The sequence below is a fragment of the Mytilus edulis genome, chromosome 7, assembly GCF_963676685.1.
Source record: "Mytilus edulis chromosome 7, xbMytEdul2.2, whole genome shotgun sequence".
NCBI classification, from domain to species: Eukaryota; Metazoa; Mollusca; class Bivalvia; order Mytilida; family Mytilidae; genus Mytilus; species Mytilus edulis.
The window spans coordinates 25,598,810-25,621,639 of record NC_092350.1 but is presented as its reverse complement, the minus strand read 5'-3'; the positions used below and the strand labels follow the sequence as shown (position 1 = coordinate 25,621,639).

The window sequence follows — 22,830 nt, the reverse complement described above, 5'->3', positions numbered from 1 at the left end:
GTCAGGACATTAGTCACGGGAGGATGTAGTTGGTCAGGTCAAGTTTTCTAACTTTTAAAATATTTTTTTTTCCTTTTTCTTCTTATATTTTTGTATTAAATGTTTTAATTTTCCTTGGTATCGAATTTGAAGTCTATCCTGTCAATAATAAAACATGTTTTTGCCGTTTCTTTTCGGTCAGGACAATAGTAAGTCAAAGTCAAGTTGGTCAGGTCAAGTTTTCTAACTCTTATAAATATTTTTTATTTTTTTTTTAAATTTTATGTAATAAATATTAGTTCTCATCTTGCTTCATTCCAAATTTCAAGTAAATCCTTCCAATACTAAAAAAGGATTAAGCATTTTCATTCCCGTCAGGACACTGTCAGGACATTGTCAGGACATTAGTGTAACCCAAGAAACATGAACCATGGATGAGTGACAGACATAAACCAATCCATTGTGATATTATTATTAGCAACACAGGTAAAATCATATCAGATGAAGGTGGGTTCATGGTTCGGTGAAATATAAATAGTTATTTATGCGTTTTACGAAGGAGGTATTTTGCAAGCGATAAACAAAATTAGGCAATACACCTGTTTTTAAGTGTATAGGTATATATATCTGAGACTACGGTGTTATAGTAGTCTCAGGGTATATATATATACAGTATGTCTGTTAGTTTTGAGATGCGTACATGAATTTCTACAACTGTAAGTTTTTTCATGTTACTAATTTGGCACACATAAAAAAATAATCATTATAATGTGATCCGCAACAACCCACAACAGCATAAGGGGTATGATATGACTCCGCAATCCTCATAAAAAATATTTCACAATTTTTTATTGTGATCTTTTATATACATATATATATATATAAATGTACCATGTTTACTGCCATACTGGTTAACAACTTAATAGGTTAATGTTTGGAACAGTAATGCATTTTATAAACTGAATTCTGTAAGGCATTGTTTTTTTTTAGTTTGATTTGCATAAATCAATTTTCTGCTCACCTCAGTGCCCAGGGTTAAACTAGTGTGTTGGTGCAAACCTCCATTAACATTTGCCTAACCTTGGACAATGGTGCAAAGACACAACAACGCAACACATGAACACACTACATGTATACTAAGCAATAAACCATAATTATTAAGAATCTAAATTTAAGATACAAATGTATGGGAAACAACAATAAATAACAACCACTGAATGACTTGCTCCTGTCACAAATCAGTGATTTCCAAATTTTTCCCACGAAAAAAGGGGGGCCAAGGAATTTGGAATAACTTGAGCTTTATTTCCTGAGTTGTTTCCCTTAAAAGTCATTTTGGTTACTTTTTATATAACTTACAATGTAAGTTTCATTTACCTTTTTGAGTTTTTTAATACATGCATGATAAAAACAAACAATTAACCAAATATAACTGAAGTTATTTAAAAAAATAATTGTTTCAATGATACCCTTGACTGTTTCAATGATTTTAGGAAGATATTGTTAAATTTATATTATAAAAAAAAGAAGTTGTTGTTTGATTGCAAATTATATGAGACATCTCTTAATTAAAATTATCAAGAGACCAACTGACACTGAAATTAACATCTATTCGTCACAGTACAGCTTTAATGATGAGCAAAGCCCATACCTCATTTAGTCATTTAACAAAACTTTTAGTCATGACAGTCATGACAGTACGCCTTCAACGATGAGCAAAGCCAATACCTCATTTAGTCTTTTAACAAGACATCCATGTTAGTTTTGTGTCATGACCAAACAAGAAAATTGTTTAGTAAGTAATTATACATGTAACAATAGAGTGTTATAGTTTCATATTGATGTTTAAGCTTTGATTGCCTAATATCGAACAAATCATTTTAAAAGATTTAGAGTATTCTACATATGCATACATACCTATTGAATAACATACTCACACTTGGGCAGCTTCCTGTCGTAGTTGTATATAGAGGAATAAGGATCGAGCTGTGATTTGATTTTCAATTATATTTATTTCTATATACATGTACGTGCATAAATTCTATTTTTAAGGGATGATTTTAAAATCATAAACATGTAACACAGCATTTAGTGTGAATTAAAAGCAATCAAGATGACTTCAAATTTAAGATATGAAGATATAGCATTTGACATGTTTGATGTTGATTTGGTGGAGGCTGCCAAAAAACAAGTAGAGTTCCTGCATCTTGTCGACAAAGAAACAAATCTATATGAAGGGGAGGTTGTAAGACAAGCTATTTTTAGGTAACTTGTATATTATAACAACAGATAAAGCCCATAGACATTATATAAGTAGACCTGATGACTTGAATTTCAATTTGCACATTATAAGAGATTTTTGTCTGTTCCAAGTAATTTTTACTGAAACACAATGTATGAGTGGCTTTTGAGTGCCTCAATAACTTAGTTTTCATTGACTCTTTCAGTGCAAAATTGTTAATAAAGTTGCCTGCCTTACACTGCTACAGCCTGTTAAAAGTTACATAACAAAAATACCTAACTCTGAGGAAAATTCCATAGGAAAATCTCTAAGCAAATAGTAAAACCAAAAGCTTAAACACATTAAACAAATGGATAACAACTGTCATATTCCTGACATTTAAGAAAATAATCAATGGATAAATGTGTGTGTCCTAAGCTTGATGTACATTCATCAGAAATGCTAAAAAACTACATACAAGCATGTGCAAGCCAGGGATATGTAAATATGTTGTAACTTTGAGGGCTATATAACCATAAAAGGAAATAAACAGAAAGTCAAATTCATCACGGTCAACTTTTCCTTATCTTTAGTTTGAATATTTTACAAAACCGAAAGACATATATGTGCTTATAGGATCTCAGCATTCTATAAGGTCTTGACTTTTGGTTCCAGCTGTCTACATTAGATATATAATGTTTTTCTTGCTTTCACAGAGTAAATGCTTTATGTAAAATGTATAGATGTGTACACATAAATCATACATGTACAATTCTCTGATATACTGTGGATTCATTTATTTTTGTGGGTACGAATTTTCTTGGATTGAGAAAAAAACATATTTTCTTGGATATTTGATTTCAGAGTTTTGCCATTCAACAGAAATATAAGTGGTTAAATGGCTGCCTCTGTTAGCTGTACAGAGCGGTTATCTTTATTGACATTAATTTCAGATGATTTTAGCTGCCATTATGGGCTGTTCTCGTCTTTATGTTACAGGATATAACATATATTAAGGTGGTACATAACACTACAAGGAGATAACTCTGTAAAATTAGCTGAAAGTTCTAATCATGTTCTATTGTTACGAAAATATGAAGCTTCTCAATGATCAAAATAATTGTTTGTCAAACTGCTATATATCCAACTATTTTTTTCCGATAATGTGTCTGGTTCAAGTTTTTTTGAAATTTTTATATTTTTGTCAAAGGGTCAAAGCAAATATTTTGTAAAAATTTATGAAAATTATAAACAAGCCGAATTAATTTCAGTCAAGGTGTTAGGTACCACCTTAAAAAGATTTAAATTTAGCTGTCTGTAACCTTGATATTATTTGATATGTTTATGTTTATATATATACATGTATATGTATATTTAGTTACTTTTATCAAATCTGATTTAATGTTTTCTTTTGAAGTCATTGTTTTTGAATGCCCATATAACTTATCAATACACGTGTATATCTGATCTTTATTTTATAGATATGAGAAATTTTGGCTTCCATTGTTAGCCGTCAATAACCACGACCACCTACATGTAGCAGCGCCATTAGATATATGCTGGATATGGCACTGTCACATGTTATCACCATTGTCTTATGCCAGAGACTGCAACAAAATATTCGGGAAAATATTGAGCCACAAACTTATGGGTGGTCAAGAGAGAAAAGAAGGACAAATAACTGGTGAACAACTTTGGAATCAGATGTACCCCAATACACCATTTTATAACAAAGATCCCATCACCTTTGAAATTCTATCTGATTTTGTGTCCTGTCTGACTTATGATTTAGAAGCTGCTGTCAGTAGACAGAAGGTGTTTTATTATCAAGTGTCCTTACCGCATTATACTGATAACAAATTTCTTGAAAGCAGCCTCGTCCGATATAAGAAATTTCTTCACATGAAACGGTGCTATCCCGATAGTTTTATCGTGCCTTGTTATGACATTGACTTGATATGGCATACCCATCAGCTTTGTCCATTGTCATACAAAACAGATACAGTGAAACTTCTAGGAGAGCACTTCAACCATGACGATTCAGTAAATGATAGAACGGAGGGATCAAAACTATGTCGGTCCATGTCAGAAACTCAGACCATGTGGGAGGAATTATTCAATGAAAAGTTTACTAATATAGCTTCTATGTACAGGGGATTACCTCCAAATGGAAAACTAAACAATGTTTCAAAAGAAGTTGTTTTTCAGAGTAGTCACAAACTGGCAAACCTTGAAATACAAAGCATAGATGTTGTACAATCAGCAAACAGCACGAAGAAAAAAATATGTGGTGTTAAATTATGTACAGAATTTAATTCTGGGATTAGGATAGATCTGCTGAAATTGAAGAAGCCAACAAAAGAAAATAGATGGACAAAAGAGACTCATAACATATCAGTTTTTGATATAGATTCCAGATTTTGTGATATCATCACTGTTAAAGTCAAGCAATCTGGAAAGATTGGAATTTTTAAAGAAAATGTCAAAGGGTGTATGGAAATGAATCAACTACTGGCAAAATGTATGACAATGGATGAGAAAATTTATGAAGACACAATTGTCAATCTTTCCGATGGATCTTTGCTGGAGATAAAGTATGGTATAACAGTTACATCACTCAGTACATGTGTACTTACATTACACATGGGAAATTTCGAGTCCTGTGTCATGCCTGAGTACATTGAACAGTTATGGGGACCTGTTACATTGCCACGCCTACCTGAGGGTACAGATAATGTCTGTTCAGTTGCATCTCACAAGTATGACTTAATTAATCACAACAGTTATGTAGAATTTACAACTGAAAAGATGTAGATAGAAGAAGATGTGGTATGGGTGCCAATGAGACAGCTCTCCATCCAAGTCATAATTTATAAAAGTAAAACATTATAGGTCAAAGTATGTTCTTCAACATGGAGCATTGGCTCACACTGAACAGCAAGCTATAAAGGGCCAAATAAACATGACAAATGACTAGTGTAATATCATTCAAACAGAAAAACCAATGGTCTTATCTATATGAAAAGCAAGAAACAAGAAACACATATGAACCACATACACTAGTATCCAGTACACCTAACCCCTTTGTAAATGACTGGATGCAATATCAAACTTCTTCAATTATTTCCAATAAGTTTAGTAGGTATACATGTAAGTAGAAATAAACCTTGTGGACTTTATGATAATTCTGAAAATATGCTTACTTAGATATAGTCCTTACATATACATGTAGTCATTATATTATATATTTTTTTCATTTTCAAAAGCTTTTTATTCAGAGTTATAGAATATATCTTTGATTAACAGTAACTGTAACATGTATTTTCAGGATTGTCAACATGACAGGAGCTGTGACCTTTACATGTCGTATTATACACAGTATCCCATTATTGATGTCAGCCATACATGTTTTCTGTAAGGATAAACTAAGTGTTGTTTGTCAGCTGATTGGGTCTGACCAACTACCAGTTCATTCACAGGTGAAGAACAAAATTTAATTACACATCATGATTATATATTTACATGTATTTTTGAAGCAATTAATGTAAACAGAAAGGCTTAATGTTTCTCTTATGTGTTTAAAAATGATTAGGAAAATTATATCAATCTGCATAAATTATGTCACTGAACAATTGATTCTTACTGTATTATTACATATGCATTGTGACATCAGAACTGTACAGGAAAATGTATGTGACATATTATACACTTCTGTATATTTGTTTCTTCTGACATCTATAGCAAGGTCTCAGAAACTTATAGGACAAACAACTGCACAATTTAGCATGTAGGTTATTGTACACAGTTTAGGTAAATGAAAAGAGCATTCACAACTGTTAGACAGTTAGAGAAGTTAGGTATGTGTCAATGAGATGGCAACCCAAGAATATAAAAAAACATGACATTAAGGAGGTTAAGATTATTGACTTCCACTATACTAGGTTGTTGTAATATTTCAAGCTGAAAAGCATTGAGGCTTCTACAGGATTTATAAAAGTCTGTATCTCACAAAGTGTTGTTAAATACTTTACTTGAAAACTCCAGGTAGCAGATTACAAGAAGTGTGTGACTCTAGACCCTGTAAAGTTTGAAAGATCTATTTTAATAAAGAACAATGATGGTGACTGGGGTATTGCACTTGGACAGTGGTCAGGATTCAGACGAGGAAGTAAGTTAAATAACATGTCTTATTGGCAACACGGTTCAGTATCTTCTTATAAACCATCATGGAGTTGGTTGTATATTGCAATTACTATTTCTGCCCTTGGATCCATTTGTCTTTTTGTAAATTTCATTACAAACTAAACCAATGAGCAAGGAACTGTTCTCATGGAATAATGTTTTTTTCACAGACTGTAGGAATACACACAACACCATGGGTAACTTCTTATATACCTGAGCATTCTTGTAGAGTGTTTTCCAAATATTTATTAAAAGTAAAAAATATGAGGTGTGAACATCCTTGGTTTTCAGAATATTGCTATAAACAAATAGCTGTATAGTTGAAGGGTTTGTGTTAAATTACCACAAGGAAAATAAGTATTGCCTTATATTTTCTTCTGTATATGACATTTATGATTTTCTGAAGTTGTTACATACCATTGCATGCAAAACTTGAGGTTTTTGAAATTATTTATTAAATAACTAAATGCAGATGGTTCATATGTAATGTTCATAAAAATGTTTAAATGTTTATGTTAAAAGAATCAAGACAAAAATATTCACCTTTCAGATGTGTTTTGTTGTATATTTTTATTTTTTCAATAAGAATTTTTCTCAGTTTGACATTTTCCAATACTATATTTTAAACTACCAACAAACATATCTTTATAATCTGATAGTGGTATTGCAATTTAGTGTAAAGATAAGGCGAAATGGTATATTATTACTGCCAATGAGAGTACTTTTATATATTCATCAGACATCAAATGACATAAATTGGTACCTTCTTATGCAATACTACAATGTATATATGATTTTTAAATATAAATCCTACACTGTGAAGATCTGCAAATTTAGAATATTACAGAGTAATGTCCATAAACTATTGTTTTTCAGGGAGTGGTGGTATTTCTGGAGATCCAGGTCATTTGAAGGTTAAATTGTACAAGATGGCCAACAAGTCATGGATAGACTTAGATCTGCGCAATTCCTACTCCCTTGGTTCTTACAAATTTACTATTGATGACACAGAGGTTGACCTAGTCAATGGTACAATAATGACCAAGCCAGATAGTAAGACCATTGCTGAACATATTGCAGTGTCTTTCAGTGTTTCTCTTCTCCATGTGCTTTGTCAACCCCACCAAAATGATTGGGAACCAGGACAAGAGAACAAGGTTGTATTGAGAGGTCGTAGAAGAATTCAGACGTTGAATGTTGGTAAAGTGACCATGTTTACAGCAGCAGGAATGGCCATAGCGACACCATCTAACCACCATATTAGGAAAAAATATGGTAGACGATATTATCCATGTTATATGGGTGGAGCCACTGTTCTATATTTAGGTGACAATTCTGAATCTGATTGGGGGATTGATTTGGATGGTTGTGGAAATGGGTGTGGTTATGGGTTTGGTAGTGACTGTAACGCAGATGGGGATGTTAATGGTGATGCTGACGGTGGAGATTGGGTTGGAGGTGATGGTGACGGGGGAGATGGGGACGGAGGGGGTTGTGGAGGATGTGGTGGTTGTGGGGGTGGTGATGGATTTGGTGGAGGAGGGGGTGATGGAGGTGAGTGTGATTCTGGAGATGATGGGGGTGGCTGGAACGCAGATGGTGGGTGTAATTGTGGTGGTAGGGTGGTGCTGGCTGGGGAGGTGATAGTGGGGGTGGGGGTGATGGTGGTGGAGGGGATGATGGTGGATGTGATGGTGGTGGCTGTGGAGGGGGAGGATGTGGGGGTTGTGGAGGCTAAATACAGAAAACAAACAAAGAATACCTTTACTATTGATAGTAGAATAACATTATATTTTATCCTGGTATTCAGTTTTGTTATCAATATTTCATTCTTGGAAGGGAAACCCTATTTTTTCTGCTAGTATTTACCAACCCCTAAAACGTTTTTACTCTTGTCTAAAATAATAACTATTAGCACATATAAATAATTTGTGTTTGTTTCCAATACATTAAGTGACTATTTTTACCATCTTTTGGAAAGAATGTGCCTGTGTTTGTAGGACATTAATTTAGTCAGATTCATAGAGGGAAATAAAAACTTATTTTGTGTCTTTTAGTATGTCTTTTATATTATTAAGTATTTATTATTCTGTAATATTGTGTAAATTATTTATAAATTTGAAAGTTTGTTGTTTTGTAACCCTTGTTCAGCATGTTAAAGCTGTGTGTGTAGGCAATTTCACAATTATAATTTGTAAACCCCATCAGTTTATTTTAAAACTGATTCATATCTAGCTATAGGTAAATTGAATGTTGTGTGTTCAGAAGAAGAATATTTTTAATAAATGAAATCACAGTACCAGTCATATCTTATAACTAAAACAATGTATTTTGGTTCCTTTCTTTGGAGTTATACCTCGGTAAAAACTTGGATATTCCAAGTACAGTCAAACCTGTTCAGGAGACCACCTGTATTATTTGATCATACATTTTAGGTTCCATACTCTTCATGATAGATTGAACCTGTGTTCCTAAAAAAAACCTGTATTATTAGAGCTTTTTTTACTATCAAATTATAAGCTTTCTATTATAACAGGGTTCACTGTATATGTATTTAGAAAGGTGACACAGGTTGTGCATGCCATTTTACATTATTTCCTACAAAATAGTGTCACGATCAAATACACTAACAAAATATGAAGTTTGTCTCAATCACTCATGATTTGATCTGTTTTAAATTTGATATGGCCATTCTTTAATTTTGACATTTGAATTGAAAAATAAAAAAATTGTTGTATTTTAGAGTTGTTGACCAGCCTAAGCATGTACTTAATAAATATTGTCGGGTTGTTGTCACTTTGACACATTCCCCATTTCCTTTCTCAATTTTATTGTTGTCTCCCTTTAACCATTTGGTTACACCAAGTATTCAACCTACAGATTTAAATTTCTAAGGAGATAATAACTAAATAGTACAAATTTTTACTGTACCAGGTTTAGTTTAAACATATTTATTTATTGTGGATTGGGAAACAAGTTATTACAACTACATGTATTATTATATTAATCCCTTTCCACTTTGCTGGTACAAGTGATTCTTGGTTGTTTATAAATTCACTTGGATATAACAAAGTATTTGTTATGAACATTTTGATAATTTTGTGTTTGTTTTTTTTTTTTAATTTTTAGAGATATTTTTACATTTTTATTTTTATGGCATAATCTTTTGAAATGAATTTCTTGTTATCTGTAATGATTTATTTATAATTACAGCTACATAATTTATTGCCCAAATCGTTTCACATTGTAAAACATATATTTGAGGCCAATAAGGTTGCTCAAAGTTTTGCTGTAATCTCAATTTGTCTAAGTACATGCAGACAATACCAATTTTCAGAAGCCAGAAGGTACAATGTTTGTTGTTGCTCAAAGTAGAATAAATAGGTACTCATTATTATGTAAAATTGGAAATTATAGAAATATTAAAAAGACTCTTTTTTGAAATATTTTTTTTTAGAATTATTTTTTAGTGATACAATTTTCTAATTTAAAAAAAAATAATTTATTAATGAAATTTAGATCTTCTACCCATCTTTTTGAAAATTATATTTGAATAACTACTGCATTTTCCTGTTTTTGAAATGTTGTTGCTTGGGACTTTAAACCAGCAACAAATGCATTAGCAATTTATATGATAAGTTATTTTATTATCCTGCAGATAGGTTCTTTATGTTTTCTTGTCTGTATCAATCCATATCTAATTGAAGTTTTTGTTTGTGATATCTTTATGACAGTAAAAGTAGATGTTATACAAAAAGTGTTCATTTAAAAAAAAATATGTGTTATTTGATGAACCTATCTTGATATTATAAAATTGGGTAGATACATGCATTTAACATTTTCTAGACAAGTTTTTGTGTGACATATTGAATTTTTGAGATTTTTATGAAGCCTTTGATTTTTTTAAAGAAATTTTTATGTTTTTGTATGCGAATGAAGACTTGTGGTTTATTTTGAAATCAAAAGATGCCTTTCAGTACCTCTTCTTATTTACAAGGATTAATTTTGATATTCATTGTGATATAGTTCTAGGCCTTATTATGTTTTTTCATATACGTTTATAATGCATGACTTTTATTTAAAACAGAAGATAGTTTTATATGGAAATATTTTGGACTATTGTAGCATTTTATTATTTATACTGTACTTGACAAAAAAAGTCTATTGCTGTCTTTGAAATTTTTATGATTTTCATATCTTGTTTGTAAACAAAAGCATATCTTTTGCTAGCTCTGTAGATTTTAAAGATCATTAAGTAGAAGATTTTAATGTCATATTTGGCAAACACCATTCATCATATACGTACATTTTAATCTTGTAGATGCAAATGTTCATTGTTTTTTATTTTTCGAAGCTTGAAATAATGTTACATATTGAAATCAAGATTGTTAAGACAAAAACTTAATTGAATCTAAGATTAAGCTTCTAGAATCAAGCTGTTTATAATATAAATGATGTATATAGTAGCAACTCTTAAAGACTGTAATTATGCCTTTTAGGTTAAACAATTTCATATAACTATCCTGCCATATTATTGTTATGCAATTTACTTTTTATGCCCTTTTGATGGGCATTATGTTTTCTGGTCTGTGCATTCGTTCGTCTGTCCGTTCGTCTGTCCTGCTTCAGGTTTCAGCTTTTGGTCGAGGTAGTTTTTGATGAAGTTGAAGTCCAATCAACTTGAAACTTAGTACACATATTCCCTATGATATGATCTTTCTAATTTTAATGTCAAATTATAGTTTTTTCCCCATTGTCACGGTCCACTGAACATAGAAAATGATTGTGCGGATGGGGCATACATGTACTTAGGATACTTAGTATACATTCATTATTTTTGTTTTGTTATATGTCTTTTTTAAAAATATTTTTCATGACATTTCGAAAAAAAAAACGAAGCCATGTTTGGGAAATATGTATCCTATTATTTTAATTGCATAATCTGTCTTCTGATATTTAGTAGCCAACAAAATGGTATACAACAGGGCGCATTCGTATATTCCCTGCTTGCCTTATACAAGTATTGACACATCTATTGTCTTCCATTTAACAAAAAGAGTAGTGGTACATATTTGTTATCAGTAACGTACAATGTAGTTGTTTCCCTTGTTTTTATAGCAGAAATGAAACAAATTACACTCTACACCCCTGAATTGTATATACATATTGGTTTATTAGAACAATTGGTCAGAACCTTCCAAAAATAAATAAATCTGGAAAAAACAAATATCTTCAAAATATAAATTTGATATACATAATCAACTAAAAATATTCCATTATGGACAAATAAAGCCAATTAAGAGATAATGAAATTTCTATGTGTGGTCCAGTAAGCCTGTTAACCAATTTTCTACCAGACTTAGCAAATATAGATTTATTTTACCAATAGAGACACTTTTATTTCATGGGCATTTCACAATGACATTTACTTAATGTATCTTATCAATTTACATGTAGATAGCATGGTTATATTGTTGATGTTACTTGCGAGTAGAGCAAGTATATTTATTTATGTGCTAAAGTAATGATGTGATATTCTGTTTTAAAGGTTATAGTAGTTTAGAGGCTATTATTATAATAAATATTATAAATTTAATCTATTTATTTGTTAATTTGTATGTGGAAAATAATTTTCCATTTGCTGGTCAGTTACTAACAATGCAATAATATACACTTAGGTATTTTCTTACTTTAGAAGCATGACGTTGTTCAATTTTATAAAAGTCAGTCAAAATTATTATAGATTCAAGGATAGTCATCTATACATTTTGCCAGTATTATGGATACAATTACTTGTTGGGGATAAATCACTGCTAATGTAGCAACAACAAAAACAAGAACAATTTACGATTCAAAACAAAATCGATAAAGAAAGGCAAGTATTCATACAGTACAACAATTTTGAATTGGCCAGGTCTAGTCAAGACAAAATTGTGAAAAAATCAAGAGACTATAAGAGGTGTCCTATCAACTATGATGTGCATGTACAATGCGTCAGTCGATCCCAGATTTAAACCCTGTTAACAGTAAAACTAGAAATATATTAACAAAGATCGAAAAGTTCTAAAGATTGGACTGTCATTTACAGTAACTGATAATTTGTTACATTCACGAAAATTGACCAATAGAGATCAAGGTCAAGTAACACCATGTACATTTTGCAATCAAGACAGTTTGTACACCAAATATCGATAACCGTACTCATCAATAAAATCATTGATTAATTTTTTTTAAAAGTGTAGGACATTGCCTATAGAGTTAAACTTAACATTGAAAAAAAAATGAAACATCTAATATAAAATGACAGCATATTTTTATGATTCTCAGAAAATAATTACAAGAATTTCTTTACCAGTTGAGAAGAAATCTGGAATGAAAAAAGGAACTCCTGTCGACGAGAAGTTAAAGTACTACACACTACTGTATCCCAAGCTTTATATAGGCAGTCAAAAAAGGGGGCTCCGATGGCAGAGTGGTCAAAATAGTAGAACTAAGACCTACTGTATCCCTAGCTATATATAAGCCGTCAATAATGAGGTTATGAGTTCGAATCTCGAACGTGGCAGGTGCGCTCGACTCTAATCTTAATTGACTAGGATTGCCAGTTTTCTTATCGAAATTCGCTGATTTATTCCTGGCCAGTCTGGAATCCCCCACCTATAAAATCTGAACCTACGAAATAGCACAATAGTGTTGAAAGCGGTGTTAAACTCCAATCTATCAATTGGATGAACATATTTGACCTTTGATAAAGGGGAATATAGTTTTGAACATCACTAAATTATACCTATTACCTGTTATGTCTGTTTGTTTTGTTCACACATTGTTGTCATTATAATAAAATTTGCGACTGTCATACAAGTAAGAGGTTTAGCTAGCTTTAAAACCTGGTTCAATCCACCATTTTCTACATTAGAAAATGTCTGCTCCAAGTGAAGAATATGACAGTTGTTGTCCATTCGTTTGGTGTGTTTGGGCTTTTGATTTTGCCATTAGATTCGGGATTTTTCTTTGAGTTCATTATTTGTGTGATTTTACTTTTTATACAAACGGATAGAATGAAAATGTATGGATCCTTTATAGCTTGCTGTTCGGTGTGAACCAAGGCTCCGTGTTGAAGGCCATACCATGACCTATAAGTGTTTAATTTTATAAATTGTTACTTGGATGCAGAGTTGTCTCATTGGCACTCATACAACATCTTCCTATATCTTCATAATAATTCAATTGAAAACATAAAGTTTTAACTTTAAATATCCCTTGTTTCTTCAAAGAGTGTGCGATAGAGATAGAGATAAGATACCAAGGGACATTGCCGATATAACCAATAGTGAGAAGCGCTCCCCTCAGAATAGCTTTCAGAAGGTTTAATCATGCATGATTTTAGTGCACTAGAATACACTGGAAAATTGTTTTACCACAACTTTTTACAAAGACTAAGGGATTTGATGTAATTTTTAGGCAAAAAAAAAAGCGAACAAGGATAGCCAATTATCAAATTATCTTATGATTTTATAACAAATTGATCAAATATATGGATATACCCATCTATTCTGTTAAAGTCTGATGTTTGCAAAATATATATGGAAAAAATATGAACGACGGAAAACATAAAGAATGCATTATGACAAAGAAGTAGAGTGAAATGCGTTCAGTTACTATGAACAAGCTTTGGTACTGTTCTGTTTTGCATTATTTTTTATTGATATAAAAATATATGATTTTTTGACAGTTATATCGGTATTATTGTATTAGGTGCGTAACCAAAGCAGGCTTGTATTGTGCAATCTTTTTTGTGCTTTTTTAAATGTTATTCGAGTGATTTTGATAAAAGAAATTATCAGGCATTCACAAAACAAGTTCATTTTGTCCAAATTTTCATTGTATACCCTTCTTACATTGTTGGTCCTGTTAGCTTTTAACAACCCTTCGACAGGTTTGGACTTTAAAATGTTTTGGACTCTTTCATCACTAAAGATGCATTAATTGTCGAAATGATCATCTGGTGCAATGAAATTGATACCGTTCATGTTATTTCAGTGTTTGCCTTCTTTTATTTATCGGTGATTGTTTTCATTAAATAAATTGGCGTTGATATCAGAGATATAAAAGTTCAGATAAATATTACAGATTTACAAGACTTATGCGATTTATTACTATGATATAGCTTGGTTAATCGTCTAGACATTATATTGTCTATTGTTAAAGTCAACATGTTGACATTTAGATGTTGTTGTGTTGCCTGTGTCATGTAGGACATTTAAATAATCTTGTGTCTTTACACGATAGAATCTAATTTACAATATATCATTTTGATTTTAAAGACCAAATAAATTTGAGAATGGAAATGGGGAATGTGTCAAAGAGACAACAACCCGACCATAGAAAAGACAACAACAGAAGGTAACCAACAGGTCTTCAATGCAGCTAGAAATTCCCGCACCCAGAGGCTTCCTTCAGCTGGCCCCTTAACACTGGACGCCATCACGAGTTGGTTGGCCGTTATGGAATAACCGTTTCACAAATGACATCTGATATGTTCCTTACATCGTAACTACAATCCCCTTCCCTTTCATGAATGTGACTTACCGAATTAGATCATTTACCGGATTTGTTATCACATAAGCAACACGACGGGTGCTGCATGTGGAGCAGGATCTGCTTACCCTTCCGGAGCACCTGAGATCACCCCTATTTGGTGGGGTTCGTGTTGTTTATTCTTTAGTTTTCTATGTTGTGTCGTGTGTGCTGTTGTTTGTTTGTCTTTTTCATTTTTAGCCATGACGTTGTCAGTTTGTTTTAGATTTATGAGTTTGACTGTCCCTTTGGACTTTGGCTTTGGTATCTTTCGTTCCTCTTTTTTAACAAATATATATACTAGTTCAATGATAATGAAAGCCATACTAAACTCCAAATTGTACACAAGAAACTAAAATTAAAAATAAAACAAGACTAACAAAGGCCAGAGGCTCCTGAATTGGGACAGGCGAAAACATGCGGCGGGGTTAAACATGCCAATATAGAAAAGTAAACGCATAACAATACGCACATTAAAATTCAGTTCAAGAGAAGTACCAGTCTGATGTCAGAAGATATAACCAAAGAAGATAAACAAAATGACAATAATACATAAATAACAACAGACTACTAGCAGTTAACTGACATGCCAGCTCCAGACTTCAATTAAACTGATTGAAAGATTATGTCTTCATCATATGAATATCAGGCACACATGTTGATATCTAGCTGTTGTTGGTTTGTGATGTCATCGGAGTATACTATAGCTACCATTTCCTTTTTGCATACATGAAAGAGCATAGTTTAGGCATGTCTTTGATTGAAAACGTTTAGACGCTTTCATTTGTAGAAATTCAGTTTTTTTGATATTTCGAGGTTTTATGAATTAAGCAGTTATATGTCAGTGATATTTTAATACATTTATGGAATAAAATGGACTGTAAGCGACAAAATATTCACATTTAGATTACATAAAATTCTAAAAATCTTAAATGATGTATCTGTAATCTACTTTATGTTACATATTTTAGAATATAGAATTGGTTAGATTGCATTATTGTATCTTTTCAAATTAGATTTTAATCGAACATTGAATTGAAAGTCTCCCTTTTAGTAGAATGAGCTTATATGGATCGATTTGCATTGTTCCATTCATTGTGTACGAATGTGACATAAAAAATATACTATGAACGGTACAATTGCAAGTACTTAAATATGAACATAAAAAAGGTTTTCGAAGCCATCTCGTTTTGATACGATAGAGATAGAGTTATTGTAAGTTTTGGCTCGATACATCTTACTCTATTTTTATTTTGTCATTGAAGTCTCCTAAACTGAAGCATCGTTCTGATCTGATTGGTTAAAGCTGGTGATTTTTCATAATATGACACTAAATTGATCATAATAATATCCTAAACAGTCATTTGCTACTATCGAATGATGAGACTTTTTCATGAACGAAAGTAGCAAATATTTCCATGCTGATTATCAGAATATAATTTAATTTTGGATGTAACGCGTCTTCTGATTGGCTGATATTCTTTTGTTTATCAGCTCATAGACATAATTTTGTCATGTGACTGTGACGCTGTCAACGCTTTTTTCATGAACTACTCCAATTTAAAATGGATTTAGAATAAAATTATAAGGAATAACATAAAAATGTGGTACACACTTTAAAATAACCCGTTACGCAGGTTATTCAGTGTGCACCACATTTTTTATGTTATTTCTTCATAGAAAGAATTTTTTTACAGTATTTCCTTAAATATATATGTATCTAAACGGTTTCTATATATTAAAAATCAATTCATATTCTGCATTTTATGCAAATACAAGTATGCCAATTTAATCTGACACAATTGGCCAATTCTGTAATTTTGTAACCATAGATAAATTTATATATCTATGATATTACTACGATTAATGCTTTGGTAGTTAATCAAGTATAATGAAATGTGTAACTGAAAAAAAAACACGACAGCAGACGAGGAAAAAGAACAGACCGAATTACTGTCAATCCAATTAGGAGCCTTAAATATCGAAAGAAACGGATGATCTAGGTTATCAAATTAGGGAGAAATTTGTCTTTGTGCTGCATGCTGATAAACAATGCAGTTGAATAAGAATATAGAAGTGTATAATGTACTTGACTTTATTGTTTGTTTTACGCAGTGCTTTATGATCGATCTTAATGTGTTATTGTCATTAAAATTGACGAACTAGTTATTATAGTAAGTTCGACGCATTGTTGAGGGAAAAAAGGGGGAGGGGTACAATTGATACTTGCTGAAGGTGGTGTGGTTTTTTCATGTAATCACTTTTGTCGTTTTTAGTTTTGAATGGATGTTTACGTGACAATAATTTGGATGCAACAGTCCTATCACGATACATACATCACACATGCAAACACAACAGACTTAGAAATTCAAAAAACATACTTACAAATCTGACTACACACCAACACATTTTTGTAGTTGATAGTACATTCAGTATATAATAAAACATGTTTTAACATACATTTTGCCAATAAGGACACAGCAGTCAAAACTATTTCAGCATTCATCACAGACTTACAGAAACAGCTGACTTAAAAAAAAATTAAACAAACATACCACTAGATCCGACAAAGACGGTGTATTCGATGTCTGCTATCGTTTGAATGTAAAATAAGAATTTGGTCAATCTTTTACCTTAGGCACTTTTTTGCAAATAAAAGTGCAATAAACGATTTCTTAAAGTCATAATTATGGAAACATTCATTACATGCACAACTGACTTAAAAATTCAAACAAACATACCCATAAATCCGATAAAAAAAAGTTGATGTCTGCTATCGTTTGAATGTAAAATAAGAATTTGGTCAATTTTATACCTCACGCATTTTTTTTCAAATAAAAGTGCAATAAATGATTTCTTAAAGTCAGAACTATGTAAACATTCATCACAGACTTACAGACACAACTCACTTAAAAATTCAAACAAACATACCAATAAATCCGATAAAGATAATATGTTCCATGTCTGCTAAATGATCATTGCTATATGATTATTGTTTTGACTGTAAGATAAGAATTTGATTGATCTTAAACCTTAGACACTTGTTTCCAATAAAAGTGCAATAAACGATTTTTTTATTATCTTCCTAAAGCGGTATTAACTTGCATAAGTTATAAAAAACAATATGAAGACAACACTACAAGAAAGCATGCATCCAAAGTGGTTGCCTTGATTCAAACTAATTAGGAACACCCAAAGCAGAATATTTGAAAGTTGAGGATGTATATCAATCCAAACAGTTTCAGAAAAGAACATATTAAATATACTAATTTAACGACGTGCATAAAAAAATGAGAAACAGTTATTCAATAGAATGGTTTATCATATATTTAGTACAAAATACAGCTATTTTGTATATCTAATAAAGGTGCGTTTTTCCAGTCTGTATCCCCTTGCATGTATCACATACCCCGTATCGCATAGCTAAACCCGTATCGCATACCCCGTATCGCATGGTGAAACCCGTCTCGCATACCTTTTTTTTTTTTTTTTTTTTTTTTACACAAAGTCAGTTTTTTTTTAGTTTTTTTTGCTTAAGAAAAAAATTCCTCAAAATAGGTCAATTTTTTGAATGACGTGATTAATTGGTATGTAACGTCACGAACGTCAAGTTTTCATATTGTATGTGACGTTACGAACATCAAGTTTTCACAACATATTTTTTGGAACACTAAATGCAACTATAAAAATTACAAAACACTCAAATAAATACCATTATAAAACAAAAATATTTTTAAAACAACAGATTATAAGGTAACCCAGGTGCTTCCGATAAATAATTGAGCAGTTATTTTATTAAAGGCTTTGAAACAAGACAAAAGCAGAACTGAAGGTAACCCAGTGCAGCTATGGATTAGAAAACATCTCATATAATATTATACTCTTCTGTTGAAATATATGATAAAGCGTATAATACATGGCAAAATCCGTATCACATGCCGTATCACCCTCGACCAATATCATCCCTCGGGCCTAAAGGCCCTTGGGCTGATATTGATGTCTCGGGATGATACGACATATGATACGGATTTTGCCATGTATTATTCTCTATATATATGATATGAATTTTAGTTGTAGTACAATCTCTTGTGTAACAGACAATAATATTTACATTTCATTTGGTTTTTTAACAGATAACTAACAAAGAACAGCATCATTCGGTAATAGTTAATGGCTTATATAGATTTTCAATATTTGGAATGATATATAGAACCTATCTCCAGGATATTTATGTCGTATATAATATGTATTACAAAAGTTATGAATCATTAACCAGAAAATAAATAATATGATGGGTTGGGTAACAATTTGAAAAACCAACCGATTCCTACAAACGTTGTCCTTCCAGAAGTTCCGAAATAATATCGATATCTAATTTTTCAAATCTTTGCAATTATGATAGAAAGCTGATGATGACAATTCAAATAAACGGAATATTGATGCATGTAAAATATTTGACAAAGAACAAACAAACTACTGAGTGTCGAGGGAGTAACATAAGCATTGAAATTGTAGCTTATGACCGTAGCGAGTCTTAAATTACAACTATTTTTTTTTTAAATATTTGAAAAGTAAAATCACAAAAAAACTTAACTCCGGGTAAAATTTAAGACGGAAAGTCCGTAATAAAATGCCAAAGCTAAAAGCTCCAAAACATCAAACGATTGGATAACAACTGTATTATTCCTGATATTACTTGGTACAGACATTTTCTCATGTAGAAAAAAGGAGATTAAACGTGTTTTATAGCCAGCTAAACCTCTCATTTGTATGACGTTTGCATCAAACTCCATTGTACTGACAACCATGTGTAAATAAACAAACAGACATGATAGGTAAAAATGTCCAAAATATGGGCACAACAGTCAACAATGTGTTATAATCTTAATCCTTATGAAAACAAACCAATATGCCACAAACAAAAAGGCATATAGACAAAGGACATAAGCTTAAATGAAAGACAAGAATACAAAAATTTATATTAAAAGACCATAGCACAAAAAACACAAAAACACAATGGCGGGATGTATAAGTACAGAGTACAAGAACACAAAAAGGTATATCGACAAAACACATTCTCAAAAATGAAAGACAAACATAAATTCTTGTTTTACCATGATAGAACATAACACAATGACGGGTTTTATAACTACAGAGTCACGACAAATGGAAATCACCAAAAAAGACTAAACTGTAAAACTAATATTCATTGAGACAAATAAAAGAATACCATAACACGTTATGAAGACAAATATCAATGTCAGTACCCAGAATCTATACTTCAAGACCATCGTGTCTTATTTATGAAGTTGATACGGAATATTCACCAACATGGTATGCTTTGCCTTTTTGTTCATGATTTACAAAATATGCCGTATTCTATCCAAAAGTTATAAATTTATAGAGGAAAATACCATTTTTACTTTAAAAAGCATTGTGGGTTATATCTTTGAGACTATTTTTCAATTTCACATGAGGAATGGTGATATACAGGGTTAAAAAATATAAAATTTTTGTTATAACTATTTCAAAAAAAAGTCCGAGATTTAAAATTATTCAGAGGTTTTGTAGAATCCACACACTGTTAATACCATTGTGTAAGTAAACAGTTTCACAGTATTTCTGAAGACTGCTCAAAAAGTTTTTGTCAATCTGATGGACAATTATTTAGTCGAACATGCCGATGAGCCGGCAATGAAACATTGTTTGTATGGAATTTTGAAAAGCCTAGGTATTCAATACAAATAAGGTAAGCTCTCCGATTTGTTGTTCAATTTAATGTTCATTGAAGCCATGAAGAATGTATTATTCGCAAAAATCTCATCCTTGTCAAATTAAATGTGTTTTTGTATGTGTGATTACCTGAGTCAAGAGTCCTTGGCAACATGATACTTTTGTTTAAAAACAAATATCAAGGGAAATTCAAAAACGGCAAATCTCTTATCAGATGGGAAAAATCCAAACCTTAAGCGCAATAAAACGATGGAAAACAATTGTCATATTCCTGACGTTGTACAGGAATTTCCTTATGCAGAAAATGGTGGATTAAACCGTAATTTATAGCTAGCTAAACCTCTCACGTGTATATGACAGTCGTATAGAGTACCAGAATATTGATAACAATGTATGAGCAAAACAAACAGATATAGCAGGTAAAAATGTAAAAAAATATGGTAAATTATGGCAACAGTAGTATACCGCTGTTCAACATTGAGGTATAATTTTAATCATTAGGAAGACAAAAAACTATAACAACAAGGAAAAACAGCATATGGGCACTCTCCAGATAAAGCAAATAAGCAAGAATGAAGGTCAAGAACACAAAAAAAAACACCATAAAACAAGAACACAATGGGCGGCATGTATAAATGAGCCACGCCAAATAAGATATTGCCAAAAGACTAAACATATAGTAAAGGTTAAAAAATTTACAAAGACATATAGACAGACCATAACGCTCGTTAATCTCCTTGCTACTCAGACACTGTTGACGTTTACTAAAATTGGTGTTGCAGTTGCAGGGTCATGGAAAGTGAATGACACAAATCCAGTTGAAATCGATATAAACTTACAGAAAGAGTGATGTCCCTTGTTGCTAAGGCTCGTTGAGATAGCACTCCGTTAAAAAAGTTTAATTATTAATGAAATAGAGGTAAGATGGATCCACAACTTGAAGCAATATGTAAGCGTATGAATGCTGATCGTATGAAACGCCTACTGAGTGTTCTACAAAACGAAGAAAGTGAATCTGACGGAGATGAAGTGAATGAACATAATCAAAACAAAGAAAAAATGGCGTCTTTTTCTGAAGTAGTCACTGGTAAAACTCAAAACAAACAAACTGAAAACAATCAATCTGAGACACCTCAAAGAAATAATACCGGAAACTTTGTAAAACCCATCTTTCTGAAAGACGAAGATGTACATGGCTCAGTAAAACCCCCAAGAACTCTTTGGCTCACAAATGTAGAGATATACAATGCCATAGGTACCAAAGTCCCAGCAGAGTGTATTAAAGGTATTCAACGGATCAGAGAAATGTGGCGCCTTTATATGGACAACGAGGAGGACAGACTGTCTTTGTTAGTGACAGGGCTTAACCTGCGTGGCAGGCAGGTGCCCCTGTACTCGCAAAATCCTCGCAATCCTGGTAGGCTTCAAGAAAATACTATTCGTATTAAGGTGAAGAATGTCCCTCTGTCCGCTGACGATGGACAAATCCACAGAGCTCTAACCCTACAAGGGTGTGATATTCAAGACCTTTTCCGAGAATATCTGAGAGTCAACGGTGAATTAACTGCTTGCCAGACTGGTGACAGAGTGGTTATCAGCAAGGTACTAGACAAGACCATACCAAGAAATCTGCAGATAGGCAAATACATGGCTAGGGTTTTCCATGCTGGACAACCTGAATTCAACAGAAGCATCAATTATGAAAACAATGTAAAAACTTGTCATAAATGCTTGAAGCCTGGTCATTTGATATATGAATGTCCAAATGACTGGGTTTGTAGAACTTGCAAAGAAAGTGGGCATAAAATGATAGACTGCCCAACTGACCTTCAAAGTGAACATAAAAATGATGAAAACTCAGAGGTTGATGTTAATGAAAGTGCTGATGCAAATCTACAGTCCAATGAAGCTCAGACAAAAGAACAAATGTCTGAAACAACTGACAAAACATCCAACACATCAAAACTTAAACCATCACAAAATAGCAGTGGATCTAGCAAACACAGTGATACAAGAACAGGTTCAACAAAAAATGTGCAAATATCAAATGTCAGTAACTCAGGCAATGACAAACCACAACAATCAATTGATAAATTTGTGAGAACTCCAAAAAATGCAAGAAGAACCGCAGCAAGAAA

The 22,830-nt window shown here is 32.0% G+C and overlaps 1 protein-coding gene across 2 annotated transcripts; it reads left to right on the top strand.

Annotated features, from left to right (window-relative positions):
* Positions 1-397: 397 nt before the first annotated feature.
* On the top strand, positions 398-11,978 carry LOC139481122 (uncharacterized). Of its 2 annotated transcripts, none has more exons than XM_071264231.1 (6): positions 398-465; positions 2,032-2,244; positions 3,682-4,959; positions 5,529-5,679; positions 6,245-6,368; positions 7,259-11,978. In XM_071264231.1, the coding sequence occupies exons 2-6, from the start codon at positions 2,093-2,095 to the stop codon at positions 8,242-8,244; spliced, it is 2,691 nt and encodes an 896-aa protein (XP_071120332.1). In that variant the 5' UTR covers positions 398-465; positions 2,032-2,092; the 3' UTR covers positions 8,245-11,978. The 2 variants fall into 2 exon arrangements, with proteins under 2 accessions (XP_071120332.1, XP_071120331.1); XM_071264230.1 differs by lacking the exon at positions 398-465 and adding an exon at positions 525-695.
* The last annotated feature ends 10,852 nt before the right edge of the window (positions 11,979-22,830 follow it).

Coding starts and splice junctions, on each gene's coding strand:
- LOC139481122 (XM_071264231.1), top strand. CDS start 2,093: ATGACTTCAAATTTAAGATATGAAGATATAGCATTTGACATGTTTGAT. Junction 2,245..3,681: donor GTAAGACAAGCTATTTTTAG/GTAACTTGTATA, acceptor TTTATTTTATAG/ATATGAGAAATTTTGGCTTC. Junction 4,960..5,528: donor TGTTCAGTTGCATCTCACAA/GTATGACTTAAT, acceptor ATGTATTTTCAG/GATTGTCAACATGACAGGAG.